Source organism: Tachypleus tridentatus, chromosome 12 (assembly GCF_004210375.1).
Source record: "Tachypleus tridentatus isolate NWPU-2018 chromosome 12, ASM421037v1, whole genome shotgun sequence".
Taxonomy (NCBI): Eukaryota; Metazoa; Arthropoda; class Merostomata; order Xiphosura; family Limulidae; genus Tachypleus; species Tachypleus tridentatus.
The window spans coordinates 74209365-74234705 of record NC_134836.1 but is presented as its reverse complement, the minus strand read 5'-3'; the positions used below and the strand labels follow the sequence as shown (position 1 = coordinate 74234705).

The window sequence follows — 25341 nt, the reverse complement described above, 5'->3', positions numbered from 1 at the left end:
AGTGAAACTAAAACATATAAATAAGTGTTATTACAATCTACTTTCAAAATACTGTTGATGTAGTGAAACCAAAACATATAAATAAGTGTTATTACAATCTACTTTCAAAATACTGTTGATGTAGTGAAACTAAAACATATGTAATTCCAATCTGCTTTCAAAATACTGTTGATGTAGTGAAACTAAAACATATAAATAAGTGTTAATACAATCTGCTTTCAAAATATTGTTGATGTAGTGAAACCAAAACATATAAATAAATGTTATTACAATCTGCTTTCAAAATACTGTTGATGTAGTGAAACCAAAGCATATAAATAAGTGTTATTTCAATCTGCTTTCAAAATACTGTTGATGTAGTGAAACTAAAACATATAAATAACTGTTATTACAATCTGCTTTCAAAATACTGTTGATGTAGTGAAACTAAAACATATAAATAAGTGTTATTACAATCTACTTTCAAAATACTGTTGATGTAGTGAAACTAAAACATATAAATAACTGTTATTACAATCTGCTTTCAAAATACTGTTGATGTAGTGAAACTAAAACATATAAATAACTGTTATTACAATCTGCTTTTAAAGTATTGTTGATGTAGTGAAACCAAAACATATAAATAAGTGTTATTACAATCTGCTTTCAAAATATTGTTGATGTAGTGAAACCAAAACATATAAATAAGTGTTAATACAATCTGCTTTCAAAATACTGTTGATGTAGTGAAACTAAAACATATAAATAACTGTTATTACAATCTGCTTTCAAGATACTGGTGATGTAGTGAAACTAAAACATATAAATAACTGTTATTACAATCTGCTTTCAAAATACTGGTGATGTAGTGAAACCAAAACATATAAATAAGTGTTATTACAATCTGCTTTCAAAATACTGTTGATGTAGTGAAACTAAAACATATAAATAAGTGTTATTACAATCTGCTTTTAAAATACTGTTGATGTAGTGAAACTAAAACATATAAATAACTGTTATTACAATCTGCTTTCAAAATACTGTTGATGTAGTGAAACTAAAACATATAAATAAGTGTTATTACAATCTGCTTTCAAAATACTGTTGATGTAGTGAAACTAAAACATATAAATAAGTGTTATTACAATCTGCTTTCAAAATACTGTTGATGTAGTGAAACTAAAACATATAAATAACTGTTATTACAATCTGCTTTCAAAATACTGTTGATGTAGTGAAACTAAAACATATAAATAAGTGTTATTACAATCTACTTTCAAAATACTGTTGATGTAGTGAAACCAAAACATATAAATAAGTGTTATTACAATCTACTTTCAAAATACTGTTGATGTAGTGAAACTAAAACATATGTAATTCCAATCTGCTTTCAAAATACTGTTGATGTAGTGAAACTAAAACATATAAATAAGTGTTAATACAATCTGCTTTCAAAATATTGTTGATGTAGTGAAACCAAAACATATAAATAAATGTTATTACAATCTGCTTTCAAAATACTGTTGATGTAGTGAAACCAAAGCATATAAATAAGTGTTATTTCAATCTGCTTTCAAAATACTGTTGATGTAGTGAAACTAAAACATATAAATAAGTGTTATTACAATCTACTTTCAAAATACTGTTGATGTAGTGAAACCAAAACATATAAATAACTGTTATTACAATCTGCTTTCAAAATACTGTTGATGTAGTGAAACTAAAACATATAAATAACTGTTATTACAATCTGCTTTCAAAATACTGTTGATGTAGTGAAACCAAAACATATAAATAAGTGTTATTACAATCTGCTTTCAAAATACTGTTGATGTAGTGAAACTAAAACATATAAATAACTGTTATTACAATCTGCTTTCAAAATACTGTTGATGTAGTGAAACTAAAACATATAAATAAGTGTTAATACAATCTGCTTTCAAAATACTGTTGATGTAGTGAAACTAAAACATATAAATAACTGTTATTACAATCTGCTTTCAAGATACTGGTGATGTAGTGAAACTAAAACATATAAATAACTGTTATTACAATCTGCTTTCAAAATACTGGTGATGTAGTGAAACCAAAACATATAAATAAGTGTTATTACAATCTGCTTTCAAAATACTGTTGATGTAGTGAAACTAAAACATATAAATAAGTGTTATTACAATCTGCTTTTAAAATACTGTTGATGTAGTGAAACCAAAACATATAAATAAGTGTTATTACAATCTGCTTTCAAAATACTGTTGATGTAGTGAAACTAAAACATATAAATAACTGTTATTACAATCTGCTTTCAAAATACTGTTGATGTAGTGAAACTAAAACATATAAATAAGTGTTATTACAATCTACTTTCAAAATACTGTTGATGTAGTGAAACTAAAACATATGTAATTCCAATCTGCTTTCAATATACTGTTGATGTAGTGAAACTAAAACATATAAATAAGTGTTATTACAATCTGCTTTCAAAATACTGTTGATGTAGTGAAACTAAAACATATAAATAACTGTTATTACAATCTGCTTTCAAAATACTGTTGATGTAGTGAAACCAAAACATATAAATAAGTGTTATTACAATCTGCTTTCAAAATACTGTTGATGTAGTGAAACTAAAACATATAAATAACTGTTATTACAATCTGCTTTCAAAATACTGTTGATGTAGTGAAACTAAAACATATAAATAAGTGTTATTACAATCTACTTTCAAAATACTGTTGATGTAGTGAAACTAAAACATATGTAATTCCAATCTGCTTTCAAAATACTGTTGATGTAGTGAAACTAAAACATATAAATAAGTGTTATTACAATCTGCTTTCAAAATACTGTTGATGTAGTGAAACTAAAACATATAAATAACTGTTATTACAATCTGCTTTCAAAATACTGTTGATGTAGTGAAACTAAAACATATAAATAAGTGTTATTACAATCTACTTTCAAAATACTGTTGATGTAGTGAAACTAAAACATATGTAATTCCAATCTGCTTTCAAAATACTGTTGATGTAGTGAAACTAAAACATATAAATAAGTGTTAATACAATCTGCTTTCAAAATATTGTTGATGTAGTGAAACCAAAGCATATAAATAAGTGTTATTTCAATCTGCTTTCAAAATACTGTTGATGTAGTGAAACTAAAACATATAAATAACTGTTATTACAATCTGCTTTCAAAATACTGTTGATGTAGTGAAACTAAAACATATAAATAAGTGTTATTACAATCTACTTTCAAAATACTGTTGATGTAGTGAAACTAAAACATATAAATAACTGTTATTACAATCTGCTTTCAAAATACTGTTGATGTAGTGAAACTAAAACATATAAATAACTGTTATTACAATCTGCTTTCAAAATACTGTTGATGTAGTGAAACTAAAACATATAAATAAGTGTTATTACAATCTACTTTCAAAATACTGTTGATGTAGTGAAACTAAAACATATGTAATTCCAATCTGCTTTCAAAATACTGTTGATGTAGTGAAACTAAAACATATAAATAAGTGTTAATACAATCTGCTTTCAAAATATTGTTGATGTAGTGAAACCAAAGCATATAAATAAGTGTTATTTCAATCTGCTTTCAAAATACTGTTGATGTAGTGAAACTAAAACATATAAATAACTGTTATTACAATCTGCTTTCAAAATACTGTTGATGTAGTGAAACTAAAACATATAAATAAGTGTTATTACAATCTACTTTCAAAATACTGTTGATGTAGTGAAACTAAAACATATAAATAAGTGTTATTACAATCTACTTTCAAAATACTGTTGATGTAGTGAAACTAAAACATATAAATAACTGTTATTACAATCTGCTTTCAAAATACTGTTGATGTAGTGAAACCAAAACATATAAATAAGTGTTATTACAATCTGCTTTCAAAATACTGTTGATGTAGTGAAACTAAAACATATAAATAAGTGTTATTACAATCTGCTTTCAAAATACTGTTGATGTAGTGAAACTAAAACATATAAATAAGTGTTATTACAATCTGCTTTCAAAATATTGTTGATGTAGTGAAACCAAAATATATAAATAAGTGTTAATACAATCTGCTTTCAAAATACTGTTGATGTAGTGAAACTAAAACATATAAATAACTGTTATTACAATCTGCTTTCAAGATACTGGTGATGTAGTGAAACTAAAACATATAAATAACTGTTATTACAATCTTCTTTCAAAATACTGGTGATGTAGTGAAACCAAAACATATAAATAAATGTTATTACAATCTGCTTTCAAAATACTGTTGATGTAGTGAAACTAAAACATGTAAATAAGTGTTAGTACAGTCTGCTTTTAAAATACTGTTGATGTAGTGAAACCAAAACATATAAATAAGTGTTAATACAATCTGCTTTCAAAATACTGTTGATGTAGTGAAACTAAAACATATAAATAACTGTTATTACAATCTGCTTTCAAGATAATGGTGATGTAGTGAAACTAAAACATATAAATAACTGTTATTACAATCTTCTTTCAAAATACTGTTGATGTAGTGAAACCAAAACATATAAATAAGTGTTATTACAATCTGCTTTCAAAATACTGTTGATGTAGTGAAACTAAAACATATAAATAAGTGTTATTACAATCTGCTTTAAAAATACTGTTGATGTAGTGAAACCAAAACATATAAATAAGTGATATTACAATCTGCTTTTAAAGTATTGTTGATGTAGTGAAACCAAAACATATAAATAAGTGATATTACAATCTGCTTTTAAAGTATTGTTGATGTAGTGAAACCAAAACATATAAATAAGTGATATTACAATATGCTTTTAAAGTATTGTTGATGTAGTGAAACCAAAACATATAAATAAGTGATATTACAATCTGCTTTTAAAGTATTGTTGATGTAGTGAAACCAAAACATATAAATAAGTGATATTACAATCTGCTTTTAAAGTATTGTTGATGTAGTGAAACCAAAACATATAAATAATTGATATTACAATCTGCTTTCAAAATATTGTTGATGTAGTGAAACCAAAATATATAAATAGCTGTTATTACAATCTGCTTTTAAAATATTTTTGATGTAGTGAAACCAAAACATATAAATAAGTGTTATTGCAACCTTCTTTCAAAATGTGATTTTTTTTTTCAAATAGAATGGGTTGGAATAGACATGTGCGGTATAGAGTTTCAACATGTTAATAATGCTTTTAGATGAATTACGTATGTGATATTACAAGAACTGTAATATAGCTGACGTTTCGGTATCCTTGTAGAAGCCTCCTGTTCCTTGATACACTTTGTAATCGTTCTGCGAAAAAACAACGTAGATAAAACGATGAAGATCCAAACTCTTGCATGGTGATAAACTTTACTTTCTATAACATTAAACGTCATTAAATCTTAATCAGTGCTGATAAAGATAATTAGAAGAGGCTAAACACAATTAAACATTGTTTATCTCTTCCTTAAGATAGTACGTTTGAAGACTATACAACGGTCTAGTAAGTAAAAACAAATATGAACCAGTTATCTTTATGTCTCTCCAAGCGGTCCCCTGCTGGGACAGCGATAAATCTACGGATTTACAACGCTAAAATCAGGAGTTCACTTTCTCTCGATGAACACAACAGAGAGTTTGATGTGGCTTTTCTATAAGAAAACACACACAAACTTATACACTCTCCAAAAGAAATGAAATATAGTTTATATTGTTATGCTGCTAGTGCAAGGCTACACAATAATATATTTACACTCTGTCCACCACGAGGAATCAAAACCCACATCTTGTGAGTTGTAAGTACATCTAAATATTTTGTGTAAATAGGTGTTGTATTTGAGCTGTACACGAGTGTTCCATACAATAATAGAGAAGGCATTCAAGGTCCCTTAACTGGTCAGTGATTCGTACAACGTAAACCAAAAATATGAATATACAAGTAAAAGATAACTGATTATACTGACGACAGGTAAAAAATCACGCAGCTTCTATCAGCTCTAAACTTATATTCTAGATTTTGCGTCTGTTGTTTTATTTCAACTCCTGTCTAGGATTTAGTGGATGTTATATCATGGGCAATCACAAGATTTTATCTTGTTTCGCATATGTCGTACATATCAATTCAGTTAGAGCGTTTGTAATTCGTTTGAGACTCCTATATATTAAGGTTGATGTCTTCTTAGTAGTTATTTCAGGCTATACTGTATAGAAGGCCATGGGATTTGGTTAAAGAATGTTGGCAAACCTTTACCTGCTCAACATCTTAAACAAGAACAATGTTTAAAGAATTATGAAGAAAATATTAATTGATAGAAACTTTATAATTTATCAATAATTATAGAGGTTGACAATGTGAAATGTGTGTCCTGTGACATAGGATTGGTGGATCAGATGAGTGGATCACATCGTTATCCTAACAAACTGAAAACGTTACCATTAAAGGTAAATCATTTTAAGTAACTTCCATGTTATTTTCAGATGAGTGGATCACATCGTTATCCTAACAAACTGAAAACGTTACCATTAAAGGTAAATCATTTTAAGTAACTTCCATGTTATTTTCAGATACATCATCATGGACGAGGGTAGTTGAAGTTTAGCTTTCACAGCTAATGGACATAAAAATGCTAGAACATTTAAGCTATAGACATCTAATAATTTGAAAGACAAATCTTACTTCCTATAACAGCTCCCTCTATATACTGCAATAAAAATGCCAGCCTATCTCCTTAATGTTTTTATATCTTAGTGAGCTGTTATAGGAAGTAAGTAAACATGGCGAGCTCGGCATTCACGAAATAGTCTTCTTTCACATTTCTTATATATAATAATTGTCTCTGAGGAAGATTTATCCCTGTGGGCTTTCATCACTTATTAACACTTCTCAGTAACCAGGTCCGAAAGATATTTAGTCATAAAATATTATTAAACTATAAAACATGAGTAATGTTGAATGATGTTATCGTTGAGGTCCTAGAAGAGACAATGAATTCATGAAGGAACTATTATCGTAGAAGATGTGGATTAAATATGAATTCTGAACACACTTATAGAACCCAAGAGTAAGAACACAACTTCTCAGGCAATAAGATAACGTTTATTCAGTTTTGTTACCAGGAATGTTTTATCAGGTTAGCCCTTGTATCCGTGTGCTACTCAGAGTTAACAACATAGTACATAATTAATTATATTTGGATTACTAATCAGAGTTAACATTAAGGTTTAGAAACCAATACAATGAAGTATCTATGTGGATATATTTATTCTAAATACATCCATAAGCCAATAGTTTCAAAATTAGTTTATTTGATGCTTGGAAACCAACAGAAAAAGATCTCAGTTAGGTTACTTATTCGAAATGTGCTAATAAACTAACAGTTTCAAAATTAGTTTATTTGATGACCACAAAGAAACAGGAAAAAAATATTTGGGTTAAAACATTTATTCGAAACACACCAAGAAAGAAATAGTTTCAGAATTAATTTATTTGATGTCAGAAATCAAAATAATAAAATATTTGGGTTAGAGAGTAAACTTAATTTGTACTCATAAGCCAATAAAATACATTCCATCTATAGATCAGTCAGACTGGTATGATAAGTCATTATGCTACCACACATCAACTAAATAACACATCTAACTGGATAGTTAAATCACACGTAGTCAGGAATTTGTTATGAAGACGAGCTCCATTAAACGGGGAGGTAAAAATTATACTTTGCTAAACCCAGTTGTATACGACACTTGATTTGATACCTGACGTGAAATAAATACAAAAACCGAATAATTTACCATTTTCACTGAGAAATATACATACTTATATTTCATGCAGCAGTTTGTTTCAGTATTCTTTTTAACTTTTAAAATTATTTAGTTTTCTCTTTGTTTCAGTTTCCCCCATTAAAAACAAAACAATTTAAATAGTTAACCTTGTGTTTTTAGAAATAATTCGAAATATTTAAAGTCCCAGAACCGAGCAACAGCGTGGTACTGAAGGCACCCACTAGATAGCGGAGTTGAAAAATATGCTTAGATATGGTCATTATATTGTGGTGTTGGAAAATAAGGCTTAAGTTAGGGTACCACATTGTGGTGTTGAACAATGGTATGTATATATGGTCATTACATTGTGGTGTTGGACAATAGTGTTTAAACATGGACATCACAGTGAAAGTGGTCGCTGATGAAGAAAATAGTTCCGAACTATAATATGGAACTTTTTTTTTTAGAATTAATCATAGGTATAAACATTTAAAACACATCTGTGAATATTCGGTTTCTGTGAGGAAACAGAGACTGTAATATTATACTTTATTAGCATTTTAAATAAAATCAGAACGTAATGAATCAGTATTACTTATACAAACTCAATATCCGTTCGTACACGAATTTCTAACGATGTGAGTTTATCTGGTTCTCGCAACTGATGTTGTCATCTGAAACAAAACAATAGTTTTGGATCATATATTTTCTTTCTGTCTGTGAATAAATATCACAGTTTGCTGTTCGTTAATGCCACCTTCTTTTATCGATTATGTTTTTGATGCCTCGACAGGGAGAGAAAACACACCTATTTGTGAATTGTTAGTAACAGTCTAAGACAGATGATAAATGTGGCTGTGACTAAAACGATATTATGTTATGTGTAAAGGTCCTGACAAGACGTAACTTCTTAAGAACCATCAAATAACTATATGATAATACCATTTACGTAGAAAGAAAGGAGAGACAAGCTGAACAAAGAATTATTCGAAATATAAATGACAGTTTTTTGTTTCTTTTTTTCATAACAAAGCCATACTGAGCTATCTGCTGTGTCAACTGTTGGGAATCGAGCCTCATGTTTTAGTGTTTTAATTTGAAAACGTGCCACTAACCTACTGAGGGACAATAGAGAAAGAAAGAACATTGGTATTAAAATTATAATAAATGATATGAGATGAAAATGTGGAAGGTTTGGCTTGGCTTGTGTTGAATTTCACGCAAAGCTATGCGAGGGCTATCTGCGTTATGTGGAAGGTAACAAAGTAACTGACAAGTGAGGAAAGTAACAAAATAACCAGTGGCGGCGCCAAGAGGGGGTTTGGGGGATTGACACCCCAAATGAGCCAAGCCCCCCTCAGCCTCCCCAATATTGTTACCTACATATATTCATAAGATATGGAAAACACAATCGTCGTTGTTGCTTAACAATTAACATAAAAAGACATAGATCTGTAGAACTTAACGTCTTCATTAAGACGAAAGATAGTTGACCTGATAGCGCCCCCCAGTAGCACAGCTGTATGTCTGCGGACTTTCAACGCTAAAAACCGGGTTTCGATACCCGTGATGGGCAGAGCACAGATAGTCCATTGTGTAGCTTTGTGCTTAATTAAAAAAAAACAACAAAACATCGCCTGATAGTGACCTTACTTTCCCTCAAAGTGTATTAACTTTACATAGGATAATTCGTTTCTGCTATGTAAACTATGTCTTTATGTTATATTTCTTTTGATTTGTAGCTTTACTCTTAATGGTATGTTAAATGTTCAGTCTAAGCTAATCTTGATTTTCTTTATTATTATGTATTACCTTGGGTGGAATTTAGGTGAGCTTCCTCTTTTACATATACGCATATTTTCATAAACAGATTATTTCTAATTTGTAATAATGAATTATTAATCAGAGTATGAATTTCCAATGAAAACTGCATTTAAAACGCAGTTCAAAATAGCACACCTTTCTGAAATGTACCTTGGTATTTACATTATTATAATTTACCATGTATACTTCATATTGATGGCATTTTGGGAAGCCCCTTCAAAGTTTACCTCCCCCCCCCCAACGAAAATATCCTGGCGCCACCACTGAAAATAACTGACAAGTGAGAAAAGTAACAAAGTAACTGAAAGTGAAAAATTAACAAAGTAACTGGCGGTGAAAGATTAGAGGGAAGGCAGCTAGTCATCACCACTAACTCTTGAGTTACTCTTTTACTAACAAATAATAGAATTTACCGTAAGATTATAAGGCTCTCACGGCTGAAAGGGCGAACATAATTGGTGTGACAGGGATTCGAACTCACAATCCTCAGGTTATGAGTCGAGCACCCTAAGCACCTGGCCATGCTGCACTGAGGAGTTATTACCAGTGCATGCAGTTTCATAATGTGCACAATATTTTTTAAACGAATGTATTAAGTGAATGTAATAACAGTCAGTCACCCAGTATAGTCCTTTAGGTAACTTAATTTTTCCCGTCAGCCAGTCTAGTCCTTGCAGTTAACTTACTCTTTCAGTCAGCCAGTCTAGTCCTTGTGGACAACTTAATCCTTCTGTCAGCTAATTTAGTCCTCGTAGGTAATTTAATCCTTCAGTAAGCCAGTCTAGTCCTTGCAGTTAACTTAATCTTTCAGTCAGCCAGTCTAGGCCTTGTAGGTAACTTAATTCGTCAATCAGCCAGTCTAGTCCTTGTGGGTTTACTTAATCTTTTTTCAGCCAGTATAGTCTTTGTAAGTAATTTAATCTTTCAGTCAGTCAGTATAGTCCTTGTGGGTAACTTAATTTTTCAGTCAGCCAGTCTAGTCCTTGTAGGAAAGTTCATCCTTTAGTCAGCTAGTCTAGTCCTTGTAGGTAACTTAATCTTTTAGTCAGCCAGTATAGTCCTTGCAGGAAGGTTAATCCTTCAATCAGCTAGTCTAGTCCTTATAGGTAACTTAATTCTTCAATCAGCCAGTATAGTTCTCATAGGTAATTTAATTCTTCAATCAATCAGTATAGTTCTCATAGGTAACTTAATTCTTCAATCAATCAGTATAGTCCTTGTGGGTAACTTAATCTTGGTAATAGTAAAGAGATAAATTGGTAAATCCTGGGATAGAGCTTTGGACTTTTGTAGCTGACGAGCTCGGTTCGAATCCGTGTGTTATTCCACCTGTAATTTAAGCTGTGGGTATATTACAAAGGTGTCAGTCAATCACTTAGTGTGGATGATAAGAGGTAATTTGACAATGACTGGTTGCTTTTCTTCTAGTCTGCTATTCAAATTTAGGGACATCGGAAGAAAATTTTGGTAACTTTGAGACAGAAGTAAAACTCAAATTCGAAAACCAGTAAAATTTCATCTTCTCGTATTTCTGTTCCTTCTCATCTTTACAAAAAAAAAAAAGAATAAAAAGGAAGAACAAGTAAAAATACTTGACGTCATTATTTTTACACAGAATGAGTTGAGTGTAACTAGAATATTTCGTTTTTCCTGTTTTTGTTTTATTCAGAACTGGAAAATACGAAAATAAAACATGAACGAAAGTGGATTTTGAGTTGATATAGCCACAAAGTTGTTTGGGAAGATTACTGAATCATAGTATAATAATACTGTGATAAAAAAGAGGAAAGTTCTGTTCCTAAAACTGAAACTAAATTAGATTAATGTTTTAAAAAATCAAAGAAATTTTCGTATTTTTGTACCGATAAACTTCGCTCCAGAAGTGTTATCGGCAGGCTTTAAGGCTGAAATTCATAAGTTCTGAATTTGATTCTTGTGGTCGCCATGACACGTATATACCACTGTGCAGCTTTGTGTTTAATAAAAATTAAGTCAAAAACATTCATTTTAAATATTCTTGGCAGATGCAAGCCTAAAGAATAATGAATTATATGAAACTTTGTTTTTTTCAAAATTGCCGGATCTTTAAAACATCAGGTTTTTTGATGATCGTAGAAACTGGCTAGGTCTAGTAGTAGAGTGAGCAAAAAAATAGTTTCTTTTTCAGAGCAAAGACATTAGGTATCTGCTGATTCCACTGTGAGGAATGTTATCCCGGATATAAGTATTGGAAGTTTGTATAATTACTACTGTCTTGGCCCGGCATGGCCAGGTGGTTAAGGCACTCGACTTGTAATCCGAGGATCGCGGGTTCGAATCCCCTTCACACCAAACATACTCGCCCTTTCAGCCGGGGACCGTTATAATGTTACTATCAATCCCACTATTCGTTGGTAAAATAGTAGCCCAAGAGTTGGAGGTGGGTGGTGATGACTAGCTGCCTTCCCTCTAGCCTTACACTGCTAAATTAGGGACGGCTAGCGCAGATAGCCCTCGAGTAGCTTTGCGCGAAATTCGAAACAAACAAACCAATACTACTGTCTTATGGGGAAGAATAGAAACTGATTTATCTTGATCCCTGTAAGTACAAATTGCGGTATACGACTTTTAGGAGGCGCGGCATGGCCTAGCGTGTTAAGGCGTGCGACTCGTAATTTGAGAGTTGCGGGTTCGCATCCCCGTCGCGCCAAACATGCTCGCCCTTTTAGCCGTGGGGGCGTTATAATGTGACGGTCAATCCCACTATTCGTTGGTAAAAGAGTAGCCCAAGAGTTGGCGGTGGGTGGTGATGACTAGCTGCCTTCCCTCTAGTCTTACACTGCTAAATTAGGGACAGCTAGCGCAGACAGCCCTCGTGAAGCTTTGCGCGAAATTCGAAAAACAAACAATACTTAAGTGAATAGATGTGTTCTTTTTATATTACTGTTTTATAGAAGTGTAATATAGTTAGTAGATACTAGAGGATTGGAGGTTAACTAATGTCCTCATAGGAGGATTAAATATTGCTCTAGTTAAAGTTTCTAAAAGTGTGATAATGCTTTGCAAAGTTAATTACCAAAGTTTATAATTTTATTAGATATGGCTTCACTAGAAGAAATAAGCTAACCTTACTGTATTTTGACATTCTTTAAAGAGGTTACTTCTTAAGTGGATTACAGCAAGGATGATAATTTGGTTTATCTTTATCGTTAGATAACATTTCAAAAGGTAATAAATAAAAAAAATCTCTATAAGTATGGTGGATAAGTTGGCTCAATGGATAGAATGAAACGGGATTGGGTGGAAAAATATAGGGTGGTTATACATAGAGATTAATCAAACTGAATTAATGTCACACGAGGGATACCTTTGGACTCAAAGTTATGTCTTCGCTGTTTTAGAGTTACAGGGAATGTTGGTGTCCTATTAATAAGTTTCTTAAGTCATTCAAGCATTGCACTGTTCCTAGAGGTAAGGCAAATAGGAGTTTAGATTGTGTTTACATAAATATCGAATTAAAGTTATAACTGCATTTTATAGGTCACTGGTAAGGTCAAATTTGTAAAATTATCTTCGTTATTGAATTTATTACTTTAGAAAGAAAGTTGCACTGTTGGAAAATGCTCAGAAGAGTGCTACTATGATTATATATGGATGGAAAAGTTTTAATATGAGGACTTGTTAATATATCTGAAGTTGTTTCCTCTTGAAGTTAGAGCCGATATGACTGAATTGTTTAAAATTGTTAAGATAATTGATACTATTAATGAATGCATCACCTATTTTCAAGTGAGCGAATATTAGAACTAAACGACACAAATATAAATTTTGGCAGGAATTTATTTTTTATAATAAATTATTCAGCTGAGGCAGTTCTATTTTTCTAACAATGACCTTTAGAATGGGTTGTTTTCCAATGTTGTAAAGATAGTAAACTTAAGTGAGTTTAAGGGAACGCTTGATAAATATTTGAATGATTGGGGCTGGATTTGAGCTTTCGTTAAAACAACTAAGTAAGTGGAACAGCCTGGGCTGACTAATAGGTTTCTTGTCGTTCTTGAATGTTGTTTTATGTTAGAACTACAAAATAGTAGTGTTATCATAAATTAATTTATCTGGTGTGTTATCTCTGAGATATTCTCTTTTAGAAATAATATCATATTTAACAAGTACTACCACAGAGACTCTCTCAACTAGGTGATCTTTTCTTCGTGATGATGATAAACATACTTGAAGTAAAAATGTATCTGAGGACGTCTGGTACCTCCCCTGCTAGTACAGCGGTAAGCCGACGGATTTACAACGCTAAATTCAGGGGTTTGATTCCCCTCAGTGGGTTCAGCAGATAACCCGATGTGGCTTTGCTATAAGAAAAATACAAACGGCTGGTATGGGTGTTAGCACTTTTACTAATAAATCAGAGAAGAACGTTTCGACCTCCTTAAATTATCTTCAGGTTAACAAAGAAAGAGTTTGCAACTGATCGTTGTCAGCACGTCTTAGGGACGAGAGTATAAACAGGTACGGGATTATAGGGAGCGTTGCAATTAGATTTTAGGTTATTAATTAGTATAGGTATAAAAGGGTTCTTTTATATTGGTTTAATTTTGGTTTTAGTTCCTATATAAGTAGAGCTTCTTTGATTTTGCGTTTGTTTATATTTGTTTCCCTACTTAGTATCTGGATGTTTTCTATGGTTATGCTGTGTTTATTTGACTTACAGTGTTCAAAAACGTGTGAAGGTTTTTTTTTTTTGTTCTTTGAATCTAGTCTCTATTTCTCTGTTTGTTTCTCCAATATAGAAGTTTTTTTATTTTTGTTTCTTTAATTTCGCGCAAAGCTACTCAAGGACTATCTGCACTAGCTGTCTTTAATTTAGCAGTGTAAGACTAGAAGGAAAGCAGCTAGTCATCACCAACCACAGCCAACTCTTGGGCAACTCTTTTACCAACGAATAGCGCAATTAACCGTTACATTATGACGCCCTCACGGCTGAAAGAGCGAGCATGTTTGGTACGATGGGAATTCAAACCCGTAATCCTCAGATTACGAGTCAAACGCCTCAACCCACCTGGCCATGTTGGGCCCCAATATAGAAGTCGTGGCAGTTATTGCATTGTATTTTATAAATTATGTTGGCGTTGTGTTTGTCAGTGTAGTTTTTACATAGTATGGACTTTAGTTTTGTACCTGGTTTTTGAATAAATTTGGTGTTTACTGAATGTTGTGTTTTGTTATAAGTTTTTCCAAATGTTGGTTATTTTTTCGCTGATGTCGGGAACATGGTATGCAGCAGTATAAGGTTTTGTAGTTCGTTGTATCTTGGGATTTATTGTTGTTGTTTTTCCACAATTTCTGAGTACATTTGTTAATGTTGGTGAAGCATTTTTATTTTGTTGGTTTCATAGTTAATTTTATCGGGTGAGCATAGTTTTGTGGCTGTGTTTATTTGGTTTCTTAATATGTTGAGTTTTTGTTTTGTTTTATGTGCTGAGTCCCAGGGAATGTATAATCCAGTATGGGTGATTTTTCTGTGGATTTCTGTTTTGAATTGTGTATCAGTTCTTGTGATCTTGAGGTTGAGGTGTGCTGTTTTGTTAGTTTTTTTTCCTGTTCACAGATGAACTTAATGTTGGGGTGTATAGAATTAACGTGATTGAAAACACTAAGAGTGTGTTCTGTAGATGTGAATTCAACAATCACATCGTCAACATACACGTACCACTATAGTGGTGAGTGTAAACCATATATTTCTGACATCAGCAGAAAATAACCAACATTTGGCAAAAACTAGTAACAAACTATGGCATTCCAGTTATTACCAAATTTATTCAAAAACCAGGCACAAAACTAAGGTCTATACTATGAAAAAACTACACTGACAAACACAATACCAAGAGTATTTATAAAATACAATGTGATAACTGCCACGACTTCTGTATTGGAGAAACAAGTAGAAAAAAGGGAAACCAGATTCAAAGAACACAAAAGGTCACGTTCACACGTTTTTGAACACTGCAAATCAAATAAACATAACATAACCATAGAAAACACCCAAATACTAAATAAAGAAAAAAACAAAAACAAACGCAAAATTAAAGAAGCCTTACGACAACTCAAGCATGAAATAAACCAATACAAAGGAATATCTTTATACCTATATTAATAAATATAATCAAACATTTAAGCACGCCCTACACATTCCTACACTCAATTACACAACCGCTTTCAAACATATGGTCAGCTATCGGTCAGTTACTTCTTTCTTTCTTTGTGAACCTGACGAAGACTGAAGAAAAGTCGAAACGTTGTTCGCTCCTCTACATAGTGCTTTCTTTATCCATACCAGTCGTTTTATACATATATGAAGTACAAAGTTAAGAAAAACTATAAATACTGAAACAAGATGAAGTTACCAAGTAGCCAGATATCAGGAATAAAGCACTGGTGAGAAGTAATCAGTGTAAAACTTCACTTATAACAGTCAAGTTGAAGGTTTGATTCACGCGGCAAAAATTGGGTAGTTTTATACTAAAAAAAGGAGAGAGAAATGCTATATGCAAATCTTATCATGTTTAGCTAAGCCTATCTTTGTTTTCTGCAAATTATCTATCTGTTGCCCCAAATAATCTTTCATGACGATGAATTATTTAACGCTTTACAGCTAACGTTTCAATGTAATTTGTGTCTTCAAGAGATAAGGGAATCTCTGGTTGTAAGACACTTTTATTATTTGTACTTTATTTTACAAGCATTTTCTTCTGAGTTAAAGATGTGTGTGTGTGTGTATTTACTTATAGCAATGCCACATTGGGCTATCTGTTGAGTTCACCGAGAGGAATCGAACCGTTGATTTTAGCGCTGTAAATACGAAGACTTGCCGCTGGACCTGCGGGGGAAAAGTTAAAGATGAATAAAAAACAGAGTTTTCTATGCAGGATATTTTTATTTTGGTTGGATAAATTGAAATATGGTTGTTATTTGTTTTCTGTTTTTTGAATTTCGCGCAAAGCTACTCGAGAACTATCTGCGCTAGCCGTCCATAATATAGCAGTGTAAGACTAGAGGGAAGGCAGTTAGTCATCACCTCCCACCGCCAACCTTTGGGCTACTGTTTTACCAACTAATAGTGGGATTGACTGACACATTATAATGCTTCCACGGCTGAAAGGGCGAGTATGTTTGGTGTGATGGGTATTCGAACCCGCGACCCTCAGATTACGAGTCGAGTGCAGTATCCACCTGGCCATGCCGGGCCTTGAAATATGGAAAAGGTTCCTCAATGGATAAAAGTGTCTACTTTAAAATACAGTTTTGTTACTGTTTGTTCGGATCCCTAGTAGCACAGAACTATTTTCATCATATTGAGGAATTTTGTTATTTATAGATGGCTTGACTTCTAATATTACTATTTACGTTTTTGACAGAATCTTACAGTGACGTCGTTTGGGTAGGCAAATGGAGTATATTTCTCCTTTCTTCTCTTAATATTATTTTATTTGGAGAACAAACAAATACATTTTATCCTTAATAGTATTTCTTGTTCAAAAGTGTAATGCAGACAGTAACTTGTGAACCATAATAATGTACCTCGCTGGTAAAGCGGTAAGTCTATGGATTTACACCGCTAAAATCAGGGGTTCGATTCTCCTCGGTGGACTCAGCAGATAGCCTGATATGACTATGCTGTAAGAAAACACATACACACTATAATAATAATGTTTGTTTAGTTTGCATTCTCATATTTTAGAAAGGAGAAACTAGTTATAATTAATTCGCAAATAAATTGAATCATCATCTTTCTTACTGAAAAAAGGCTTAGCTAGTGATCCGAATTAGAACATAACTAATACTCTAATAAAAAAAAGGTAAATGAAATTTATTATTTTACGAAATATTTAATTATTTGATTCTTACATTCTTGTCGCTATTAATGTTAATAAATTCTTTTTACAGCGAGTAACTTCAAGTGTAATACCACATGGGACGGAGTTTCATGTTGGCCTTCAACACCAGGTGGAGTAACTGCAGAAATTTCTTGCTTTGGGGAACTACATGGTGTCCTTTACGACACGAATCGTAAGTACCTGCGTCTGCTTGTGCATTTTTTATAGACTTCAATAAAATTTTATCCCCGTTTTAAATTTAAGAAAATATCTAGCAATGAAATATGTAACAGAGAAATTGGATATATATTAAATCACTGTAGCCGGTTATATAGTTTTGAAATCAATACAGCTGGCTATATTAAATTAATATTGCTAATTATATGGATATTAAATAAACGTAGCACTCTATATAAATCTGAAATTAACATAGCTGGCTATATAGTTGCTAATTCAATATAATTGGTTATATAGTCTTTATTCCTATGCCTTACTTCATTTTGAAAAGCGTATGTTTGTTTAAAATTAAGCACGAAGCTATACAATAGGCTATCTGGGCTCTGCCCACCACGCGTATCGAAACCCGGTTTTAATGGTGTAAATCCGGAGACATACCGCTGTTTCACTGGAGGGCTTTGAAAAGTCATATGAGCTTTATTCACGTCTTTGATTTATGGGTTGTAGTAACCACAAACTCTTCCGAGAGGTCATTTCGATATTTTTTCAGAGAGTTTAAACTTCTTAGATCGTCTATAAGTTATTATCATCAATCTTAGAGTATTTTCTGAACGATATATTTTTAAATAATGTAATATATATTTGAATTTTTAAGTAATATAATATATATTTGAATTTTTAAATAATATTATAATATTTGGATATTTAAATAATATAATATATATCTGAATTTTTTAAATAATGCAATATATATTCGAATTTTAAAATAATATAACATATATATTTGGGTTTTTAAATAATATAATGTATTATAATTTTGAGGTAACATATCCACATTTGAGGTAATGTAACATCTGAATTTTTAAATAATATAATACATCCAAATTTTAGATGTTATAATATATTTAAACTTTTAGATAATGTAACAAATGTATCCCAAATTTAGATAATATAACATAGCTGCAAGTTTTTATATCATAAGTTTTAGGTAACACAATGTATCCCAATTTTACATAATGTAATGTATGTGAATAGTTGGATAATGTAATATATCTGAATTCGCAGATAATACAATATATCTAAATTTTTAGATAATATAATATACACACATTTTTAGATAATGTAATATATCCAAATTTTAGATAAAGCAATATATCTGAATTTTTAAATAATATAATACATCTAAATTATTAGATATTATTAGACAGTGTAAATGTAAATATTTGAGGAAATGGTTTAAGTTAATTTCCTGTTTGTGAATTGATGAGTTGAGGTATTTTATTACGTTTAAAATATACAATTTATTTTGTACATGTAAGAAACTGAAGTGGATAAACCAATGAGTAAGGTTTCTTCCTGCGTCTTGTTAGATAATGAGAACATATAAGTTTATCAGTCTATCCTGTGAGGAAGTTTTATTCTTGTATTCTGTTAAGCGTATTAAATAATTAGTATCAGAAGTATAAAGTAAAGCAAGGTCCAAGTAGGTAAAAAAATATTTCTATATGACGTAATCCATTCACAATAAAAAGGTTGAAGATGAAAGACGAACAGTAAAGTTAGAAACTTTTTATTATTGTAGATATAGATGATCTAGTTGTTTCTTGCTACCTTTGCATTCATAAGATAATTGGCTATCATTCTTATCCAATTGTAGTTAATTTTATGTATTTGGCTTTTTCCTTCGGTAATCATATAAAGTTCCAAATAAATTATAATCCCAGATATACCACTATATATTCAAATACCAAGAGAAAGACTAAAGAAGTGTTTATTTTCCGAAACAGTTTTAATTATAGATTTATTAAGAAAAGTAGCTTTACATTTACTTCTAAAAATACTTCTACTTTAAATATTCATTTGTTCAATAACTAAGTAAGAAAACTTAAGTTTAATTACAAGGAGAGATTGCGTTCTCTAAAACGTCTTAGTGGTACATTCCTGTTCAAGTATTTTGAGAATTTCTACCCTTGAAAAATCACGAGACACGAAAAACTAAGATAGAATATTTACTTTACGTTGTCTGGTGGTTTCTAAGCCTTTATTTTCACATTTTGTTTTTATTCTGATAATGGACTTGAAGAAGAAAAAGAGATAATTATATAAAGCGTAGCGGATATCCCGTGAACAGGCAAAATTATATACAGCGGAAGTAACATCAGTTTATAGCGAATCTGTGGTCAAACATTACTTTTCTTCTTATCTGTCTTGACCGACATTGGTTTCCTTAGCTTTTAACAATGATAAACTCTCTGGAAGTAATATACTTCAGCTTGTGCTGCTTGCTAATAGTAACTTAAAAATGGTGGCAGTTATTCTAACCCCTACAAATGGTAGTAACTAGTTTACCCACAAAATTATCTACTCGTTTCATAACCAATTACTACTGGTGAAGTATATTGAATGGCATTGATCAATTTTGTGTTTTTGTCTTTTGTAACATTCATTATGAGACGCTGGCCAAAGTAATTGGCAGAAACTACTCGTTTTTCTTTGTAAGGTACATGGGAGACCTTAATTACATGTTTTTATGTGTAAAATACACGGGGAATCTAAGTTACACGTTTTTCTGTATGAGATACTTAGGGGACCTCAATCACTCGTTTTATCTGTGTTAGATACATGGAAACCTCAGTCACTCGTTTTTTTTCTGTGTAAGATACACAGGAGACCTTAGTCACTCATATGTTAAATACATGGAGGACCTCTATCACTTCTTTTTCTGTGTAATACACATGGAGGACCTCAGTCACTTGTTTTCCTGTGTAACATACTTAGGGGATCTCAGTCACTCGTTTTGAGGTGATTAATTGTAATCATTAACTTGTTACTAATAAAACGTCGAGAATCCACTAGAAATCTGTGCATAAGTAGCTTTAAAAATGTGTTTAAATTGTCGATGGGGCATGGATCCCCTGACTAATTCTGGGATTAACAACTTACGTGGTAAAACATATTAAAACACATATTAAAATCAGCATATACGACGAACCAAACTATGCTTTAGATGTATCCACAATGATTAAATCTTGGGTATGAGTTAATGTGTTCATACTGGATGTTCCTTCATTGTACCTCTCAGTAAAGTAGACATTGGGTTAAAGTGGGTGGCATCAAAAGTCACTGTTGTAGCAACGTCTACAATGTGTGTAGAATAGTACTAAAGCAGTAGACCTGTTGTAAATGACTTCATATTACATATATAGGCACTTGGTAAATGTTAGGCAGTCAACAATGGTCTGAAGTGGTGAGCTATCAATGGTTAATGAGTACATTGTAGGGAGTTCAATAATGGTCTGTATAGGCGAGTTGTTAATGGTTAATAAGTACATTGTAAACAGTTCAACAGTGATCTAAAGTGGCAAGTTATCAGTGGTTAATGAATACATTCTAAACATTTCAACAATGCTTTGAAGTAGTCAGTTGTCAATGGTTGATGTGTACATTGTAGACAGTTCAACAATGGTCTGCGGCCTGGCATGGCCAAGTAGGTTAAGGCGTTCGACTCGTAATCTGAGGATCGCGGGTTCGAATCGCCGTCACACCAAACATGACCGCCCTTTCAGCTGTGGTGGCGTTATAATGTACGGTCAATCCCATTATTCGTAGGTAAAAGAGTAGCCCAAGAGTTGGCGGTAGGTTGTGGTAACTAGTTGCCTTCCCTCTAGTCTTAAACTGCTAAATTAGGGACGGCTAGCGCAGATAGACATTGTGTAGCTTTGCGCGAAATTCAAAAACAAAACAAATAATGATCTGAAGTAGATGTCAATGGTTAACGAGTACATTCTAAACAATTAATGTCAAGTGGTTAATGAGTACATTATAGGCATTTACACAATGGTCTGAAGTGGCGAATTGTCATTGGCTAAAGAGTATATTCTAAGCTGCTCAGCAATGATCTGAAATGGCGATTTGTTAATGGTTAATTAGTACATTGAAGGCATTTCAACAATGGTCTGAAGTAGCTAATTGTCAATGGTTGATATTAGAGTACATTATAAGCATTTCAACAATTGTCTGGAGTAGTGAGTTGTCAATAGTTAATGAGTACATTGTAGGAAGTTCATTTACATGGACTTATAACAGACAGTACTATTATATTTGTATAGATGGCGCCAGTGCATTAGATCCACGTGTGACGTATTAAAAACGTCATGTCTGGGGAAAAATAAAGTTCTCCGTGATGGGAAACTGGGGCGAAACGGGAATATCGTGACCTCTATTGTAAATCTATATGCATGCAGGATAAAAATGTCGCGAAGTTGGAGGGTTGCATATCTCGTAATAAAAAGGTTTTTTTACAGTATTATGCAACAAGAGTTCCATTATAATATAATATTTCACATATTCTGTGTAAATGTGGCGTATTGTAAAATGTGAGAATTCACTAACACAAAGGTCAATAGCATAAGCCATCCATATGGTCCATGCAACAATGCGCAATATAGCCAAGATGAATCTTCGTACGGGAACGGGCTTAATAGGGCTCATCAACAATTACATATCTCGGATGCTGGAAGATGGAATAGGTTATCATGCTATTCTAAACGAAGTCATACTGGTAAATTCGCTGGTAGCAATGCTTGTGATTTCTGTATGGTCGAGCTGTTAAAAAAACATCGGTTTTGTGTATCAGATGGATTATGCAAAGTTAACAAAGAAAAGTGGAATGATTTGAACATGTCAACCTTCACAAAGCTTTGTGCTATGGAAACTACGTTGCACGGCTATTTTCAAGATGTGTTGTCGTCGGGTAGCGCATGATGGGTGTGTGATGACATGGATCGTAACGGCGTGATGAGGCTCAAAATTCGTTTTAATATAATGTTCTCAACCACTGCATAACTTTTAAAATATGTACATTAGTCTTAGACTATGTTATTTCTACATGCAAGTAAAACAAAAGGTTAATTACTCTGTGTTTTAATAACTCCCAAACAATAATACAGTGACGCCTCGCTGCACGTTTTACATCCATTCATAGTTGATTCCCAACCATTCAGCAACGCAATACTATAAGTATAGCTGAAGATAAACCATATAGTGGTTGGAGACAATACAATCTATAGTTTCAGCTGTCTTTAACAAACCGTATACAAATATAACACAACACAACATAATTTAACTGTTTTCAACAAACCATATAGAAGTACAAAACAACACAACCTATACTTCAGCTGTCCTAAACAAATCATATGCAAGTAGGAAATAACACAGCCTTTAATTTCAGTTGTCTTCCACAAATCATACCCAAGTAGGAAATAACACAGCCTTTAATTTCAGCTGTCCTCAACAAATCATATGCAAGTAGGAAATAACACAGCCTTTAATTTCATTTGTCTTCCACAAATCATACCCAAGTAGGAAATAACACAGCCTTTAATTTCAGTTGTCTTCCACAAATCATACCCAAGTAGGAAATAACACAGCCTTTAATTTCAGTTGTCTTCCACAACTCATACCCAAGTAGTCTGAAACATAAACTTTTTTCAGATCTGTTAAACATTGTCAGCAGAGGTCAAAGGATTATTTTTTTTCCAAATCCGTTTGTATAAATTAAAAAGGTTTGAAAATAATCTACAAACGAGTTTAATGTGATCAGAGAAAGCCGAAAGCTGGTATAAACCGGTTTAATCCAGTTTGTAGTGACTTCAAGCCGATTTAGTGAATCGAGTCCGTGCAATCAAACCCTTAAACCTGGTTGAGTGTTTTTATTTATAATGTTGCATTAGAAGGATGGCGGCCATTCAGTTGTGCCAACCCCCAACTTTTGAGCTCCTACTGTCAGACCAAATTATGGGATTTGACTATCACTCTTATAATTCACTCATGGCTCCAAAATTGTAGAAAGAAATTTTTCGGTAACGGACACGAATCAAGAATCCTCCGTCTTCTCGTATTTTAACCCCAGTGCTTAACGTTTCATGCAATGACTAATTCTTTCTCAAAATTTCTTTTTTACAGTCTGTCTAATTTTAGATTATACTAGCCAATGACATTTTTTTTTTACTGTTAACTAGATCTGAACAAACTGAAACAACTGCTTGGAGCTAAAAGCTAAAATAAAGATCTGGCATTTCGGAGTTCATTGACATGCGGTTTAAATTTTTGCGTCAATTGATTGTATATAAGGCAAAAAAAATGTGTGGCAGGTCACATTGTCTTTCTCTTCCAATCAAAATGCTTCGTTTAGATTGAGCTTATTTATTACGAAACTTGAGAAATAGGTGTTCGTGTGATCGTTGGTCGCTGTTGTGCTTCTATTCAGGTGCGTTTGCAGTGTATGTAGTCAGTTCAAGAAAGAACTTATAAGCCAAAAGAAGTCTTTGAAAGAGACCGCTTCAAGTCTGTGAAAAGTGATTCCAATGAAGAGAAAGAGCGAGGGATTGTCGCGAGAGTCGAAGAAATAGAAATCTTAGTAATCCGCAGAGAATCCCTACGTTTCCTTGGAGATGTACGGTTGCTGTGGAAAGTCATTTGATAATAGAATTCTTTGTAAGAAAGGGCGAACTAATAGCCTCCCAGTATTATATGATTGAAATAAGCGTTTATTGGTCGTAGGTAAAGTCATAGATCAGCCCAATCAAGATTCAGATACACGACTCCTTGTGCTACTTTATATAAGTCATATAAATTGAGTTACTGGGTTGAGGAATAATTCGTGAGCGTTTTTTCAAATTAAAAATATATTCATAAATGAAACGCTTTCGCAAAATATTTCATGTCATTTGGTAGATAATGTTTTGCTCTAATAGATGGTGTGTTTGATTTTCATATGTCTTTAATTTTTGCTTTCATTTTCAGCTCATTAAATGGAATGTCAAGTGGACAAAATCGAGCATTTTCGACACCATCTGCTTTTCGCATTTAATTTCTTGCAATTTCGTTTAAAACAATGCATACTATATACCTAGGTATTACATGAAATAAAGTATCATAATAAATGTTTTGGGTGTAATGTGTTCATGCATTGAAGTATTGTATAGTCTTGCATGTAATGCTTGAATGAAATTATTTAAAAACGCTCACGAATTATTTCTCAACCTAATATAATGAAGTGGTATTTCTATGGTACAGTGAACAATTTATTATTATCTCTATAAGCCTGGCCGATTTAAAGATCAGTTAACAAGAATGAAAGACATCGCTTCCCTGTGGTATTGTGTACCTTAATCATTAATAAAAGTTATGAAAGAGCACAAAAAAGTGAAATATAGTTTGATATGGGAATATTGACATAAAATAATGTTCAATTTAATAAAAAAGTTAGAGGCATTGAGTATAACGAATTAAATATAAGGCGTGCGACTCGTAATCTGAAGGTCGCGGGTTCGCATCCCCGTCGCGCCAAACATGCTCGCCCTTTCTGCCGTGGGGGCGTTATAATGTTACGGTCAATCCCACTATTCTTTGGTAAAAGAGTAGCCCAAGAGTTGGCGGTGGGTGGTGATGACTAGCTGCCTTCCCTCTAGTCTTACACTGCTAAATTAGGGACGGCTAGCACAGATAGCCCTCGAGTAGCTTTGTGCGAAATTCTAAAAAACAAACAAACAAACAATTAAATATAAGTGCTTAAAAAGAATATTCTTAAAAAGAATAGGAACAAGTAACATTAATAACAAATAATTCTAAAAACATACATAACTAAAAGTGAAATATGTTTTATAGCAAACCTTAGGGTCTATTTTAGACAATAAGCTAAAAACGTTTTGATGATTTGAA

At 32.3% G+C, this 25341-nt stretch overlaps 1 protein-coding gene across 1 annotated transcript in view; it reads left to right on the top strand.

Annotated features, from left to right (window-relative positions):
* LOC143233621 (diuretic hormone receptor-like) overlaps positions 1-25341 on the top strand; it is a 61743-nt gene that overhangs the window by 13426 nt on the left and 22976 nt on the right. Inside the window, exon 3 of the mRNA XM_076470026.1 lies at positions 17513-17635. Coding sequence (XP_076326141.1) covers positions 17513-17635 — 123 coding nt within the window. The remainder of the gene's footprint in view (positions 1-17512; positions 17636-25341) is intronic.